Source organism: Ovis aries, chromosome 8, assembly GCF_016772045.2.
Source record: "Ovis aries strain OAR_USU_Benz2616 breed Rambouillet chromosome 8, ARS-UI_Ramb_v3.0, whole genome shotgun sequence".
Classification (NCBI taxonomy): Eukaryota; Metazoa; Chordata; class Mammalia; order Artiodactyla; family Bovidae; genus Ovis; species Ovis aries.
In genome coordinates this window covers 19,888,797-19,907,084 of record NC_056061.1, presented here as the reverse complement: position 1 = coordinate 19,907,084, position 18,288 = coordinate 19,888,797, and the positions used below count along the sequence as shown (strand labels likewise).

The following is an 18,288-nucleotide window of genomic DNA, read 5'->3' as shown; positions in this document are numbered from 1 at the left end:
TCAAAGAGTGAGAGAGATTTGAAGATGTTACACTCCTAGCTTTGAAGATGGAGGAAGGAGACACAAACCGAGGAATGCAGGCAGCCACCAGAAGCCAGGACCAGAAAAAACGCAGGGAAAGGGATTCTGCTCTAGTGTCTCCAGAGAGAACACCAGCCAGGCTTTGACTGTTTTAGTATTTCTGATCTCCAGAACTATGTTGTTCAGTCTCCATGTCCAACTCTTTGTGACCCCATGGACCGCAGCACGCCAGGCTCCCCTGTCCTCCACTGTCTTCCAGAGTTTGCTCAAATTCATGCCCGTTGAGCTGGTGATGCTGTCCAACCATCTCATCCTCTGTCACCCCCCTTCTTCCCCTGCCCTCAATCTTCCCCAACATCAGGGTCTTTTCCAGTGAGTCAGCTCTTTGACCGGGTGGTCAAGGATTGGAGCTTTAGCTTCATCATTAGTCCTTCCAGTGAATATTCAGGGTTAATTCCCTTGAGGATTGACTAGTTTGATCTGGCAGTCCAAGAGACTCACCACAGCACCACAGTTCAAAGGCATCAATTCTTTGGTGCTCAGCCTTCCTCATGGTCCAACTCCCATATCCGTACATGACTGCTAGAGAAACTGGTAGTCATATAGCTTTGACTATATGGACCTTTGTCAGAAAAGTGATATCTCTGCTTTTTAACATGTTGTCTGCTAAGTCACTTCAGTCATGTCTGACTCTGTGTGACCCCAAGGACGGCAGCCCCCCAGGCTCCCCCGTCCCCGGGGTTCTCCAGGAAAGAATACTGGAGTGGGTTGCCATCTCCTTCTCCAATGCATGAAAGTGAAAAGTGAAAGTGAAGTCGCTCAGTCGTGTCTAACTCTTAGAAACCCCGTGGACTGCAGCCTACCAGGCCCCTCTGCCCATGGGATTTTCCAGGCAAGAGTACTGGAGTGGGGTGCCATTGCCTAGGTTTGTCATAACTTTCCTTCCAAGGAGCAAGCGTCTTTTAATTTCATGACTGCAGTCACTGTCCTCAGTGATTTTGGAGCCCAAGAAAATAAAATCTGTCACTGTTTCCACTTTTTCTGCTTCTATTTGAAATGAAGTGATGGGATCAGATGCCATGATTTTAGTTTTTTGAATGTTGAGTTTCAGGCCAGCTTTTTCCTCCTTCACCTTCAAGAGACTCTTTAGTTCCTTTTCACTTTCTATCATTAGAGGGATATGATCACCAGAACTGTAAGGTAATGAATTTGCATTGTTTGAAGCCACTACATGTATGGTCATCTGTTACAGCAGCAACAGGAAACACATACAGTTGGAGGTAATATTTAATTCCTCCCCCATTCCCACTCCCAAGCATATTTGAAGGCGTTGAACTTTGCAGGGCTTTCTCCAAAAAGAACCTGAGCATGGAAGCCGAAGCAGGCTTCTCTTGCCCATCTGTGTGGGTATTTTCATCCTTTGAGGAAAGAGTGCTTCCAACGCCACCTTGATGGGCTCCTTAGAGGAGCACTCCGGAGCTGCCTACCACAGATAGATGCACCTGAGCATATCCCCCTGCTTGCTTTTAGAGAACTTCTCGTTTTGACTCAATCACTGTACAAAATTTACCTGTAATAATGGTTAAAGTGAGAGCACGGCCTTGCCTTTAAAGGAAAAGCATGCATAGCCTGCTCCCTTTGGCAGTGCGTTTGGAGGGATGTGTTTGTTCGTAAATCATGAGTCAGTAAAACCCTGTGAGCCACTTTCAGACTGAAGGGTGCAGTCTTAAAGCTGTCAGACTTTTTAAGATTCAGACAATGAGAATTCATAAAAACACCAACATATGAGAGAATAGCAGGATTTATTTTTGTCCCTTGTCTCCCTGTCTTCCGTCTTGTTTCTATCTTCGAGGCTGGGGCCATTTCCAATTCCAGAGCCCTTGAACCAGAAGACAGAGTGTGTCTGTGCATTTTCCGGGGCCATCAAGTTAGGGGGCTCCATGACCAGATTAGGAGGTGAGACCCCATCTGGGCCAGAGAATGATGAGGCAACTCACAACTGCACACAGCGCAGCTGCAGCTCCTCTTGACTGAAATCAGGTCAAATCTCAGCTTTAGACAGTACCCTTTACCTCAGCGGCAACAAATCTCCCCTAAATGGCTCAGATAAATCAAAATTATTCACTCACAATTTATCCATTCATTCAACATTTACTATCTGCCAATGGAATAAGCACCTCTGGACTTTGCTTAGGGGTCAGTGAGTTCTTCCCTGACCACTGGTTAGAAATTGCAATACCCCGCCCCATTCAACACTCCCTCCCCTGTTTTCTCTTTCTCCATAGTTCTTATTATCGACATACAATATATATTCCTTGTTTGCCTCTTCTTACGCAAGATTACAAACCCCACGGAGGGGGGGGGGCGGGAGAGGATTTTCTTTATTACCCAGATTTTTTATTTCCCAGTATAGCAGCTGGCATCTGGAAGATGCCCCATAAATATTTTGGAAGGAATTAACAAACTACTTAAGGGACCCTACTGTATACTAAGCACCATCCCAGCTGCAGGAGGTAACTGAGTGCAAGGGAGGAGAAGTCGTCTCCTTATGGAAGGTGTTTATGTTTCAGCATGATAAGTACAATTTGATAATACAGAGATCAGTGGGAGACCTTGATGTGCTGTGCTAAGTCTCTTCAGTCATGTCCGACTCTTGGCAACCCCATGAACTGGAGCCCACCAGGCTCCTCTGTCCATGGGATTCTCCAGGCGAGAATACTGGAAGGGGTTGCCATTTCTTTCTCCGGGAGACCCTGAAGGGGGTGTCTGATCTCTACTTAGGAAATCAGAGAGAGCTTCCTGGAGGAAGTATTGTCTGAGCTCTGAAAGAAGACTGAGTGAGCCAAGGAGAAATAGACACGAGAAGGCCACAGCATGTTAAGGAACTAAAAATGCCTTAGTTGGAAGGCATTTTGAAGAAAGACATAGTCAAAGAAGAGAATGAAGGAGTAACTGGTGACAAATCACAAACGGACTTATAAGCCACATCGGAGAATTTGGGCTTAACCCTGAATGTTGCTCGTGTAGGAATGGCAACAAGATGGACAGTTTAGAAAGAGCCACATGTCCTGATGAGGAAGGGGCAGACAGGCCAGGACAAGAGATGCTAGGGATATCTAGGCGGCTAAACTGACCAGATTTGGTGACTTATTTAATGTGTGGGTAGAAAAGAAGGATCAGTCTGTTTTAGTCACTCAAATATTTTGCAAATATTTGCTGAGCCTATATTATAAGTATGGGCTTCCCAGGTGGCACTAGTAGTAAAAAACCCCACTGCCAATGCAAGAAATGTAAGAGACCAGGGTTCAATGCCCGGGTTGGGAAGATCCCCTGAAGGAGGGCATGGCAACCCACTCCAGTATTCTTGCCTGGAGAACCCCATCGACAGAGGAGGCTGGTGGGGTACAGTCCGTAAGGTCGCAAAGAGTCAGACACGGCTGAACCAACTCAGCACAGCACAGCACATATTAGATATACTTTTCCATGATGCTAGACATATAGCTAAGAGTCGGACAAGACTGAGCAACTTCACTTTCACTTTCCACTTTCATGCATTGGAGAAGGAAATGGCAACCCACTCCAGTGTTCTTGCCTGGAGAATCCCAGGGATGGAGGAGCCTGGTGGGCTGCCGTCTATGGGGTCTCATAGAGTCGGACACAGCTGAAGCGACTTAGCACAGCACAGCACATATTAGATATACTTTTCCATGATGCTAGACATGTAGCATGAAGAAGACAGGACTCTAACCCTCATGATGCTTCCCTGCCAAGTCATGCTTAGTTTTTATTCTGTCTCTCCCACTAGAATGCAGGGGAGTGAGATATGTAAAGATATGGGGGGAAGAGTACAAGGGTGAGAGTCCTAAGCATGCATGTTTAAGAAATGGAAGGAGTGAGTGGGGTTAATAATAGGGACAGATGACACTGAGAAGGAGGGAGGGGCCAGAAGCTAGGACTGTGTGAGTCAAGGAAAGGAGTTTGACTTTGTTCTGAGGAAAATCATTAGTTTGTTCAGAGCAGGGGATTGACATGAACTAATTTGTATTTTGAGATTGCTGTGGTCATGGCTGCTCACGGAAGATCGATTACATAGGAGGAAGAGTCAGTCTGGTTAGACAGTCAGGAGGCCACAACTGGAAGCTGATGGTGGGGGCAGGGGAAATCCCCTGGTCCAGGGGTTGACACTGAGCTTCCACTGCAGGGTATATGGGCTCAATCTCTGGTCTGGGAACTAAGATCCTCCATGTCAAGCAGGTGGCCAAAAAAAAAAAAAAAAAAAGGAATTTAGTGGGTAATGGGGACTTGAAGCCAACTGCCAACTGTGGAGGCAATTAGGGATAGTTGGGTGCATTGATAAGACAAAGCCATCAGGATTTTCTAAATGTGTAGATGGAGGAATGGGGACAGTTTGAGAGAGAAGGAAGAGTCATAGGGAAAGTCTGGGAGAACAGGAAGAGTTAAGAATGGTGCTTTAACTGATGGCCTGAGCTGCTAGGCTGTGTCATGTGATGAGATGAACAAGACTGGAGACTGGCTGATGTGCATCAGAAAGTCGAGGGTTCTGTCTGGCTGTGCAGTTCTGAGCTTCCTGTGAGCATCCAAGCAGAGCTCAGTAGAGGCAACTGGGTTTATGTCTCTGGTTCAGGAGAGAGGTAGGATTGGAATTATGGATCTGAAGTCATTTCCTATAGAAGGGGCTGAAAGTCATGGTCCGATTAGATCACCAGTGGAGTGAGTATAAATGGAAGAAAGTAGGCTGTGAAGGGACCAACGGGCTTAGAGGAGAATCTGGAAGCAAGCCAAGACCGTTATCTCAAGAAGGAAGGAGCAACCCCCTAAGCACCAGACATGCTAAGTTCCTAGTGGTTCCACTCACCGAGGGAAGACTCAGGTGAGCGAGGAGTGAGCCACGCTGAGCGGTAGGCGCTCCTGGTACCTCCACACCTGATCATCAGGAGGTTGCGTGGCTCCGGAGTGCAGAGCTGGATCCAGATTGGAGATGCAGATCTGGGAGTCACTAGCGTAGACACGACGGAACAAATAGGTGAAGTCTTGCAGGGTAAATGTGAGAGTTGAGACGAGGCACTGTGACACCGTCCTGAGAGTATAGCATTTGAGAAGGGAAGAGTAGATCTGGGGGCCCACAGACCAGGAACACAGGAGGCATGGGAGATGAAACGGGAGGCGGAGGCAGGCGTGGCAGGCAAGAGCAAGCGGAAGGAGAGAACGGCAGATGCTGCACTGGGTAAGGGAAGGACTGTGATGTCTGCCCGGCTCGGAAACAGGGGATGTGTTTTTGAGCAACTTTGATGGTGTTTGGGGAACAGAACCCAGACTGCCCTGAGTTGAGGGGTTGAATGGATTTCAAAGAGATGGAGACCGTGGCTGAATGCAACTCTTCCCAAGAGGTTGGCAGGAAAGGAAGTCAGAGTTGGGTGAGAACCAGAGGGTACCTAGAAAATGGAAACGGGAGAGCTAAGGACTGAACCTCAAACACACCAATCACGAGGGACAGAAAGAATAAAATGAGTCCACAAGAGGTCAGACGGAAGTGCCAGAGAGGGAGGAGGAAAAAGAAACAGGAAAGAAGGGGACTCGAGGACACAGTCGTTAATAACGCCAAATGCTGCAGAAAGGGTTAGTCCAAAGTGAACTTGCATCGAAGCTTTGGTCATCCTGGCAAAGCCGTCGTCAGTATCGATGCGGCTTGAGGAATGGATGGGACCCAGATACAAGAAACAGACTGTAGATTAATTTTTCAGGAAGCCTGGCTGTGAAGACGGAAAGATAAATAACTGCAGAGCAATTGGGCATTGAGGGTGAGACTGGGGCATGTCTATATGGTGAAGGAAAACAGGCAGCAACGAGGGCGGGATGGAGACCCAAGAGGAACGCAGGGAGGGACAGTCCTAAGGAACAGAGGGCAGAGTCTCCTTCAGTGCCAGACAAGTCCTTAAGGGAAGACCCTGGCCGTGAACTGGAGGAAAGACCTGTGTGTCTATTGACGTTTGTCTGCTTGAATCTCCATATAGAGTGTTTGGGTCATGCCCAGCACCTGTAGCAATGCTGAGCCTGCAGTAAGCAGTAAATAAATACCTGCCGACTATAGCCCACCAGGCTCCTCTGGTGGAATTCTCCAGGCAAGAATACTGGAGTGGGTAGCCATTCCCATCTCCAGGGGGATCTTCCCAACCCAGGGATGAAACCCGAGTCTCCTGCATTGCAGGCAGCTTCTTTACTGTCTGAGCCACCAAGGAAGCCCAGTGACAAGTATAAGGTAACGTTCACCTTTTTAAAATAAAACCTGGAGTAGTTGAATTAGACCTAGAGATAGACCCCCCAAAGGTACAAGATTCTTTCCTCTAGCTTTTGAAATTGTTTCTCCCTGCTGTTTGAATGCTGGGAAGAATCACAAGTAATGCAAAATTAATGGGAAATTAATATTTTATCACAAAACATTCATTTCCTTCAATATGGGCTTTGAAATGTGTACTTTCTTTAATGTTATTGTTCATGTTCTTATGTTCATGAATTCCATAAATAAGAAATAGGAGTTCATAGTGCTTGAATGACTTAAGGCAAGCGCTTCTCCAAAGGCACTCAAGATAGCTACACAGTATCAGAAACCCATCACTACAAAGAAACAATTCTGATTCTCATACACTTTTCTTATACCTTCACCTTCTTTCGTATGAAAAATGCAGACAACCAGTGATTATTTTTCAGTCCTCTAGGAGTCTGGCTCTCTCCTAGAGTGCTCTCAACATAAGAGAACGTACAAATCTTCTCGATCGAGTTGAGGCTGAGCCAGCCTAGACTGTTGTTGTAAGAACTGGATCTTATGTACTTTCTACTTCACCTAGAGGGCTTCCCTGGTGCCTCAGATGGTTAAAAAAAATCCACCTGCAATGCAGGAGACCTGGGTTTGATCCCTGGGTTGAGACGATCCTCTGGAGGAGGGCATGGCAACCCACTCCAGTATTCTTGCCTGAGTCCATGGGGTCACCAAGAGTCAGACACAACTGAGCGACTAAGCACAGCACTGCACCTAGACCTTGCTGCTTAAGCTCAGGTTGTGGCAGAAGGGCAGACCTGGGACCACATTCTGGCTCTGACTCTGTTATGGGGCTTCAAGTAAGTTACCTGTTATCTTTAGCACTGTTTCCTCATCTGTAAAATGGGGAAAAAGAACTGGCGTTGCACCTATGGTATATGGCAGGCATTCAGGAAATTTTAATTCCTTGCTTTCTGCTTTTAGAATCCAGTTTGACAGTCAGAGCCTGTTTTTAAATCTGATTAAAGCTCTAGTGATGCTCACTTGTGGGAGTTTTTCCTGTGGGAAAGCTCTACTCTCACCCAAGAAAGATTTCCATGCAGCAGAGCTAGAGAGCAGGTGTCTTCCTAATTACCTGAATCTTTAGGTGCTTGTCTCAGATTTTTAGGTGACCACCAGAAGATACAGGCTTCCCTGGTGGCTCAGACAGTAAAGAATCTGCCTGCAATGCAGGAGACCCGAGTTGGATCCCTAGGTTGGGAAGACTCCCTGGAGATGGCTGCCCAGTCCAGTATTCTTGCCTAGAGAATTCCATGGACAGAGGAGCCTGATAGGCTGCAGTCCATGGAGTCTCAAAGAATCGGACTATGACTGAACAACTAAAGAGAGGCTCCAGCAGTCACCTAGATTTTTAGTGCCTGGTAGCATCTTTCTTTTGTCTTTAAGAGTTGAAGCCATAAAAGTAAAATAAGATATTTTAACAAGTAGGAAGTTCTGATGAATTACACAAAGAAACAGAAAATTCGCACACTGAAATCCTTATCAACAGAAACAAGAAAGATAGTTTGGTGAAAATCTCTTTCTAAATTCTGAAAATAGGACCTTTGCTGGGATACGACTGTCATGCTGCTGCTAAGTCGCTTCAGTCGTGTCCGACTCTGTGCGACCCCATAGACGACCTCCCACCAGGCTCCCCCGTCCCTGGGATTCTCCAGGCAAGAACACTGGAGTGTCATATAGTCATCATAATGACACTTTTTATTAATTCAGATCTCCTGGGAAACTTGATGGGAACATGGCTTCATCCATTATGGACATTTTAAGGCAGTAAAACCTAAACATTAAGTCCTAAGTTTTGAGGTTAGTGAGGGTTGAGATGTTATGAATACAATAGTCCTGGAAAGAAAAAAATCTGGTGTGGGTGGAGGGGGTCAGGGTATCTACCAGAGAAGTCTGTTCCACATGAAAAATACTGCTCCCTGGAACTGTATTTGAGTTTTCAAATGCTTCTGGCCTGGCTGCATGTCAAGGCCCCTGAATCAAATGGTTCTTGACTGCGTGTGAGTGTGCATTTCCCAAATTATATTCCGCTCTCTTCAGCTGGACTGTCAGCTAAAAGAGGACTTTTGTTGTGTCTGTTACTGAAGTTTGTCTTTTTTAAGATCCTTCCCTGTTAAGGATTCAGTTTTACTCACCGGAGATGAATTTATAATATACATCACTTTTAGAAACATGGGAGGATTGCCAATTAGGAGCAGAGGCAGAGAGAGAGGAAGTGTTCTCTTTCCTGGAATCACCTACCAGTTGCCTCAGGTTTAGCCTCTGACAGCTGGGCCCAGTGCAGAGCGCAGAGCCCTGTGCATAGCCGGAGGGGAGCGTTAATGAGGAGCTGAAGGCGGGTGGAGGAGTCTCTTTTGGGTGGAGAGAATTAGAAAGAGGGATGAGGTCACCTCCTCATTATACTCTCCTGGAATGGGAGCAGTTGGGTATTGGGGCATTTTTGTATGATTTTTTTGTTTTTTAAAACCATTTGCTTCCTTAGAGAAAGACTGATCTGACTCTTGTAGATTGCTTACACTCTCATAACAGGTGTTGTTTTATGTATTTTGAAAGTACTGTATGTACACGAGAGGCAATTTGGAAACCTCAGAGAGTTTGGGGGAGGGAGTGTATGAAGACTCAGTGATCCTATTCAAAGATAGCCATTACTAACTGGCTATCTTATTTGTACAGATTCTGATTTTCTTCTTCCAGAGATTTTTTATGCCTAATACTATGATGTGTAGATTTTCAATCAAGAACTTTTATGTGAAGATAGATGTCACCCAAACCAAGTGGTGGTAGGGAAGGAATGTCGAGGGAGTTTTCTCTTCTCCCCATCATACCACCCAGGAAGCCAGGGAAGGCATTCATTCCCTTCTGACACTGGGACACTGGAAGAAATCTCTTCCTCTCTGCCCATTGCTTCTTGCTCCAGCCCAGATGGGAACTAGCTAATTGAGTATCCAGTGGGGGACTTTACCACTTGGTGGTGTTGTTATGCCTTCTCTCTCTCTGCTTTCTCTGCTAATTCACTTCATTCATGCCTTGAAGGAAAACAAAAAGAAGGAAACAAGCTGTCTTCAAATTGTTTCATTTTTGCCTGCTTTATGGATTGGTAACAACTGGGGAGACAGTGGAAAAGTGTCAGACTATTTTTGGGGGCTCCAAAGTCACTGCAGATGGTGATTGCAGCCATGAAATTAAAAGACACTTACTCCTTGGAAGAAAAGTTATGGCCAACCTAGATAGCATATTCAAAAGCGGAGACATTACTTTGCCAACAAAGGTCCATCTAGTCAAGGCTATGGTTTTCCAGTGGTCATGTATGGATGTGAGAGTTGGACTGTGAAGAAGGCTGAGCACTGAAGAATTGATGCTTTTGAATTGTGGTGTTGGAGAAGACTCTTGAGAGTCCCTTGGACTGCAAGGAGATCCAACCAGTCCATTCTGAAGGAGATCAGCCCTGGGTGTTCTTTGGAAGGAATGATTCTAAAGCTGAAACTCCAGTACTTTGGCCACCTCATGCAAAGAGTTGACTCATTGGAAAAGACTCTGATGCTGGGAGGGATTGGGGGCAGGAGGAGAAGGGGACGACCAAGGATGAGATGGCTGGATGGCATCACGGACTCAATGGACATGAGTTTGAGTGAACTCCAGGAGATGGTGATGGACAGGGAGGCCTGGTGTGCTGTGATTCATGGGGTCGCAAAGAATCGGACACGACTGAGCTACTGAAGCGAAGTGAACTGAGCTGAACAACTGTTCTTTGCTGGAAGGACCTCTGAGACAGGGTCGATGACTTGAGGACCCTTTACTCCAGGATATCTGCCTAAGAAAGTTTGCATGCATGCTCAGTCGCTTCAGTCATGTCCAACTCTTTGCAATCCCCATGGACTGTAGCCCACCAGACTCCTCTGTACTTGGGATTCTTCAGGCAAGAGTACTAGAGTGGATTGCCAGGCCCTCCTCCAGGGGATCTTCCTGTCCCAAGGATTGAACCCAAGTCTCCTGTGTCTCCTGCATTGGAGGTGGATTCTGCACCCACTGAGTCACCTGGGAAGCCCATAAGAAATTTTAGGCTAAATTAAAATTGGAGTGGGAGATAGGAGGCATCACTGCTTCTGTAATCCAAGTCTAAAGTTAATACAGTGGGTGGGTTGGGGGGGGGGGGTCTCATCTCTTAGGCGAACTATGTGAAATTGCCAATATTGAAATTGTCATTTTTTTTACCTACAAAAATGACCGTTCCACATGGATCAAGCTATTATTTTCTGCCAGATAGAATCCAAAGGTGAGGAGACATGACCACAGGCATCCAGCATTAAAGGAGAAAACAGTACATGGAGCAGTTTAGACCCAAAATACAGCCCCTAAACGTAGACATTTTATCAGAGTGAAAACATAATGCTATTCTCAGCTTTTCTGAAGATATTTAAGGCACATATTTTGATGATAAGTTACAAGCCATGCTGAGTTTTTACATCTGTAAGTACAAACTGGGAATACCTATTTTTAATTTGCAAAGCAATTCTTTCATCTTAGTTTGTATTTGTCTGCTAATTGTGGACAAGTAAGTAGCCACTTTAGTAGTAAGTAGTAAGTGGACAAGTAAGTACTTACTAAGTAGCAAGTAGTTACTAAGTAGTAAGTGGACAAGTAAGTAAAACAAATAAGTCCATCCTAAAGGAAATCAGTCCTGAATATTCACTGGAAGGACTGATGCTGAAGCTGAAGCTCCAATACTTTGGCTACCTGATGTGAAGAACTGACTCACTGGAAAAGACCCTGATGCTGAGAAAGATTGAAGGCAGGAGGAAAAGGGGATGACAGAGGATGAGATATTTGGATGGCATCACCAACTTGATGGATATGAGTTTGAGTAAACTCCGAGTGTTGGTGATGGACAGGGAAGCCTGGCGTGCTTCAGTCCATGAGGTCGCAAAGAGTCGGACACGACTGAGCGGCTGATGGGATTTTCCAGGCAAGAATACTGGAATGGGTTACCATTGCCTTCTCCAGGAAATCTTCCCGACCGAGGGATTGAACCTGGGTCTCCCACATTATAGGCAGACACTTTACCATCTGAGCCACCATGGAAGCTCAAGTAGCTGCTAATTCCTGGGGGAAAAAAGGGACTATGCATCCATAGTTTTTTAAAATGTATACTTTGTGAGTGTGTGTTAGTCAGTCAGTCATGTCAGACTCTTTGTGATCCCATGGACTGCAGCCAGCCAGGCTCCTCTGTCCATGGAATTCTCCAGGCAAGAATACTGGAGTGGGTAGCCATTCCCTTCTCCAGGGGATCTTTCCAACCCAGGGTTCAAACACAGACCACCTACATTGTAGGCAGATTCTTTATCGTCTGAGCCACAAAAGAAACTCAAACTTTAACTCTGTAGTTTCCAGCCAGGAGTCTATCCTAAGGAAATAGTTAAGACTACCAAGCTCAAATAATAATCCTGGTATTATCATAATGACTTCAGAGAATTTGTCTCAGCCACTAAGCATGGTGTGCCTCAGAACCTCATGAATAGAATCAGATAACTTGGGGTTGTAGACCTCAATGGCAGGTATCACTTAAGGATCACTGACATAGAAGAGCAAAGCTAGCTTGTATCTTTAGAGGGGAATGATACTATATAAATCTAAGAGGTAAGGGACTTGTCTTTCTAAAGTTCTTCACGTTCTTTGAGATTTTTCAGAGTTGTAAGATGGTTATGAAATAGTATTCATTTGTTTATTTTTGGTATTGATATTTTATAATTTCCTTTTGGATATAGAAATGTATGCAAAGAAAGATACACCTACTAGTTTTTCACTTCTTTTTCTGCTTTAGCAGTCCAGTCGTGAGCATATGTTACAATGCTGCTCTCTATTATTACTCTAACAACCACTTTGCTAAGGAGTTAAGCTACCAGAAATCTATTGGAAAATTATTTTGTCGGTATGCTTTTTGCTATGAAGCCACAGGGGAAAAGTTGGGGACAAAAATCGCTAAAAAATAATAGCCTGTTTACTAACAGCAACTCCCAAATGTATCTTTTTCTCTCTCTCTAGTTACAGATAACAGTGGTGTGATCTCCCACCTGTAGCAATTTCTGTCACTGACCTTCATAAAAATATGGTTTAAAAAATCAGGACAGGATTGTCTCTGGTATCAGCCATTTGAGTGACCTGGAGCACATCACTTCACTTGTTGAAACATCTGAATCCTGTTTTTAAATAAAGGATTCTGTGATTCTAAACTGTGGAGGTACTGCCTCCGAGGGGTGCTTGTAAATGTGTGCTGTGTGCTAAGTCACTTCAGTCGTGTCCAACTCTTTGTGACCCTGTGGATTGTAGCCCTCCAGGCTCCTCTGTCCATGGGATTCTCCAGGAAGAACACTGCAGTGGGTTGCCATGTGTCAACTCTGCCACCCAGAGATCAATCTTGCTTCTCTTACGTCTCCTGCATCGGCAGGTGGGTTCTTTACCACTAGTGCCGCCTGTATAGGAACATTTTTTTTTTTTAGGAGCACTTATTTTTAGTGGTCTACAGTTTTCCATGATCATCAAGACGGCAGAGCAGAAAGACCTGTGCTCATCTCTGGTAAGAATACCAAAATTGCAACTAGCTGCTCAGCATTTCTGCCATAATGACACCACCCTTATGAAAGAAAGTGAAGAGGAATTAAAGGGCCTCTTGATGAAGGTGAAAGAGGAGAGTGAAAAAGCTGGCTTAAAACTCATTCAGAAAACTAAGAATCATTTAGAAAACTGAATCATTCAACATTCGGAAAGCTAAGATCATGGCATCTGGTTCTATCACTTCATGGCACATAGATGGGAAAACAATGGAAACAATGACAGATTTTATTTTCTTGGGCTCCAACATCACTGTGGACAGTGACTGAAGCCATGAAATTAAAGGACCCTTGCTCCTTGGAAGAAAAGCAATGACAAACCTAGACAGCATATCAAAAGGCAGAGACATTACTTTGCCTACAAAGGTTCATATAGTAAAAGCTGTGGTTTTTCCAGTAGTCATGTATGGATGTGAGAGCTGGACAATAAAAAAGGCTGCCAAAGAATTGATGTTTTCAAACTGTGGTGTTGGAGAAGACTGTTGAGAGTCCCTTGGACTGCAGGAGATAAAACCAGTCAATCCTAAAGGAGATCAACCCTGAATATTCATTAGAAGGACTGATGCTGAAGCTGAAGCTCCAATACTTTGGCCACCTGATGTGAAGAGCCAAACTCATTGGAAAAGACCCTGATACTGGGAAGGATTGAAGGCAGAAGGAAAAGGGGATGACAGAGGATAAGATGGTTGGGTGGCATCACTGACTCAATGAGCATGAGTTTGAGCAAACTCTGGGAGATGGTGAAGGACAGGGAAGAATGGACCCCAGTCCATGGGGTCACAAAGAATTGGATAAGACTGAGACTGAACAACAACATTTTTAGTGAACAGAGCCCAGGGATGCTAAACGCCCTGCAGAGGGCATGGGGCTGTCCTGCAAAACGAAGAAGTGTCCTACTCCCAAAGCCGGAAGCAGCCTGGGTTACCTCCAATGTTCCTTCTGACAGTCGGTGATATCAAATGCCTATCCATCCTGTTCATTAGTCACCCATTATTGATCCCTACTGTATGCTAGGCACCAAGTTTCCCAGCTGAAATGTCCCAGAAACCCTGGCTTGTACTGTCATATTCTTTCATTTTCTCTTCTTTCTAAAAGTCCTCCCTACCCGTAGGACCAACTGACACTCACAAGTACAGATTTTTCAGCTCAGCTCATTAAGGGAACAGATGCCAGGACTAATCGAGTGCTTTGGGATTTCTGATGACACAGAACCAGAAAAGCTCACTTGAGCCCTCCTCAAAGACTGGATGGTGGCCTGATTTGCCGTCCATCGTTCAGGCATGGAAGCCTTCAGCCTCACTGACTGAGGGCTTCCGGCCAGATAATGAAATCCCAGTTGTGGAGAATGCAGCTAGATATTTTAACTGTTGAGTCAATCATTTCTAATTTTTAAAGCAAAACACCAACTGTTTTATGCCCAGTGAAAGGTTTTCACTGGCCAGCTCAAATCTCCTAATAAATGGTATTTGAGGCCAGTTGTAAAACTTGCCTTAAGAGCATTTTATCACATCAAGTAGTTATCATTAACTTGACAATTAACTGTGCAATGAGGGACCGTATGCTGGAGTGCCACTCTACCAGCTTTCATCCCTGTACTCACCCCCTCCCAGAGTTCTGTGATCTCTGGGCTCAGCCCCTAGTCCATCATGGGGCAGCTCAGTAGTAACATTTCCCAGTAACCTCAGGGACAGCTTCCTCTTCTGACGCTTTCTCCATTCTGCAGAGGAGATGACTGCAGCACAGAGAAGCATGGGGTCTGTCCAGGTCACAGAAGGCTTTGTGGACGGTGAGGATCCCGAGTATTCTTTACAGTGCCAAAGAGCTATTCTGATGGTCAGGGGTGCTTAGGAAATATACAAACATTTTTCAGCCTTTAAGGAATCTTGGAGACCCGATTTTGATGTTACTGATTATTAAAAATCCTTGTATGTATTTGTTCAGTAACTATTATTGGCTGCATCTCATGAGCCCAGCAGAACCCTGGGTGCTAGAAATGTAGTCCTGCTCTCAGGGACCTCCAGACTAGTAGGGAAGTCAGACATTATGGCAATAATTCCATATTAATCATGAATTATGATAATTGATACTTTAAAGGAGAGATATAGAATGCAAGGTAATCATTGACTAGAACCTGACCTAGCCTGGGGACCCTAGAGGTTGTTTGAGGAGGCAGTGTATAGGTGTGGGCCTGAAGAAGGAGGCAGGTCTTCAAGAATTGGTTGAGCATTCCAGAAGGAAAGAGATGCACGGATGAAGACCCTGAGGCAGGAAGGAAGGGCTTGCTCCAGGTGGGAGAGGGTGCTGGTCCAGTCTACGTGGCAGAAGTGGTAAGAGTAAATTTGAGAGGTTGTTTAGAAGATGAGTTGGCAGAATTTGATGATCCACAGGCTGTAGACGGTAAGAGGGAAGGACTGTTGACTTGTGATCCACAGGCTGTAGACAGTGAGAGGGAAGGGGTGTTAGTGCCCACTGACCTGGATCCGGCTACCGGGTGGTAGGGTGACCTGTTTAGGGTTCTAGCAGAGGAGCTGTACTGGGCCCTGAGACTGGATCACCACTTCCTCAGTTTTTCTTGTTTAGTACATGGAGTCTGAAGTCCTGGGGGCCATCCATGAGTCTAACGGAGACCCTGCCTCTCATGGAGTGTCCAGTGGTCAGTGCCTCTTACCAGAAGGTGGTAGAGACAGCCAGTTCTGTGGAGTCCAGAGCATCATGTTTGAAAGCAGGGCATAGCCTGGAATTGTGGCCCTCAGAATTTATAAAATGGTTTCACATGGGTTATTTTCAAACTTCACAATGATCTTTAGAGATAGTCTTCATTTATACTAATAGGAAATTGAGGCTTCCTCAGTTTGTGGTTTGCCCAAGGTCATACTGCTCGAAATAAGGATCTAGTACTCAAAATCAGGTCTTTTGGCTCCCAACACAGGGGTCTTCCCATTTCATCAGGTTCTCTTACTACATGATCAGGGACAAACTCTCCACCATCTCTTAGGGCTTCCTTGTCAGATGGAATCTCACTATTTGTGCAAAATATCTAAGAAATGAAATCAAAGGTTTCTTATTACTCTGCTTTCTCTTCTGTCTCTCCTTTTTTACTTTTTTTACAGTATTTTTTAAGTATTTATAAACTTTTGAGACTAATATTTGTATTTATATTTAGGGTTTTTTTCCTATAAAGAGTGACAGATTAAAACAGATTAAAGTAATTTTTATTGGTAGTGGGGAGAAAGCTCCAGGAGAAATTAAAATCAACTTCTGTCTAGATCCTCACAGTTTATAGACTAGTGTAAGACCACTGCCCCTTCACCTCCCATTCCCACATCTGCTTCCAGAGTTCTGGGACCATCTAAAATGGCTCCGTCTATTCTCTCCACGTCTGAGTGTCTCCAAGGAGTCAGCCTGGGTGCTAAGGAAGATGAAAGCTGAGCTGCCCTGACACTGTAGGGGCAGGAGAATCTTCACCACCAGCCTGACTTATTGATTCGCCTTCTCCACTTTTCTTCAAGGCTTGGGTTTAAGAAAAGTTCATGTCATTTGTTTCAGAGTCTGTTTTAATTGCATCAGTTCTGGGTCTTCCCCAAAACTCAGATTCAGGGAAAATGTCCTCTCTGCCGAGAGAAGTCATTTTCCCAACAGTTTGTGTCAAATGGAAAGCTTCCCTCTGAACTCCCCACTGTTGTTTCCCTCCCTGCCTGCCGTAGCTCCTGGACTGCTTTGTGATCCCAGTGGTGATCTTGCTCTCCTGGTTCTTCCTGCTGATCCGGTACAAGGCTGTGCATTTCATCGGCATCGTTGTCTGCATCCTGGGAATGGGCTGCATGGCGGGTGCGGACGTGCTCATGGGCAGGCACCAGGGAGCAGGTGAGTCTCCAGTCCGCCAGGTTACTTGCCTCTGTGGGTGAGCCCGAGGCAAGACATGGGATGATTGTGGCTCATGGTGCGAACCAGGAACCTGGGCGCCCTAGTGTCTGTGGCCTACCCGTGTTTGTCCCTTACACCCAGGAGAGTGGCGCATAGGAGGTGCTCCAGATGCTTCCTGAGTGAACACAGGGAGCAGAACTCAGCTTTCATGCCCATTCTACAGGAATTCAGAAACATTCAGACTGTGTTTAAAGCTGGGAGCCACGGCCCACTTGGAGTTTGTGCTGGAGGCTAAAGCTGCCTGCCCCAGACCAGCTGTTAGAGACAGTGTCAGTGGGTCAGGCCATTCCTGAGCCACTGGGACCATCCCCACCCCTCACCTGCCTATGCCTTCTCTCCCAAGTCAGAGAAAGACCGAGCTTTCAAATCACTGGGTGAAGCTAGTCGTATAGGCCTACACGTGGTTACTTAAACTTTGAAGACTAGATTAGGAATACTCGATATTTTTATGAGGGAGAGTCAAGTTCAATCTCCTCATGAATCTTTTTTGTTGGTTTGTTTGTTTGAGGGGAGGGGTTTGGGTAGCAGTCCCTGGTGGATCAGATAGTAAAGAATCTGCCTGAAATACAGGAGACCTGGGCTCGATCCCTGGGTTGGGAAGATCCCCTGGAGAAGGGCTACCCAGCTCCTGTATTCTTGCCTGGAGAATTCCACGGACAGAGGAGCTTGGTGAGGTACTGTCCATGGACTCGCAAAGAGCTAACACAACTGAGTGGCTAACACTTTCACTTTCACAGGTAATTAACCTTGTAGACCTATATGGTAAGCTTCAACGTTTACTCACCAGAGTGCTGTGCTCTCCTGGGGAACACTGGTCCAGAATGCTCTCTAGAGGATCACTTTTAAAGCAGTGTAGTTTTTTAAAATATACCCCAATTCCTCAAGCTTCAGAAAGTTTCAGGGGACAGGAAAGCAAAAACAATTTTCTTTGTCAGCATCAGGAACAGGATAAAAAGTACAGCTCTGTCGGTTTGGAATTGCCTTTTCCTCGAGGGAATTAAGGATAAAAAGTTAAAATTAAGGCATTTCTCTCTGAGACTAGGTCATAGGTAATACCTGAAATGAACATCATTTATGTTTTTAAGTTGCACCATAGAATTTTTTGGCTGAAAGGGACCTTGTCTGGCAGCCCTGTGTTTAAGACACGAAAATTGCCAAGACACAGAGAAGCCAGGCGAGCTGCCCGAGGCCACACAGCTGAGACTAGAACAGGCTTCCTTCCCTCTCCTGCATTGCTGGAAGCGGAAGGTATAACACACAGCAAAAATTGCTGGGAGCTGAAGGTATAACACAGAGCAAAAGAGACAGTCTCTGCCCCTTCCAAATGCTGCTTACACAGCGTCATCAGTCCCCACCACAACAGATGTGCTACAAACACATGCACTAGCTCTTCCCAGATCCTGC

General features: G+C 45.5%; 1 protein-coding gene across 1 annotated transcript in view; it reads left to right on the top strand.

Moving 5' to 3' along the window:
• SLC35F1 (solute carrier family 35 member F1) overlaps window positions 1-18,288 on the top strand; it is a 403,885-nt gene that overhangs the window by 331,792 nt on the left and 53,805 nt on the right. Inside the window, exon 4 of the mRNA XM_004011167.6 lies at window positions 16,665-16,824. Coding sequence (XP_004011216.1) covers window positions 16,665-16,824 — 160 coding nt within the window. The remainder of the gene's footprint in view (window positions 1-16,664; window positions 16,825-18,288) is intronic.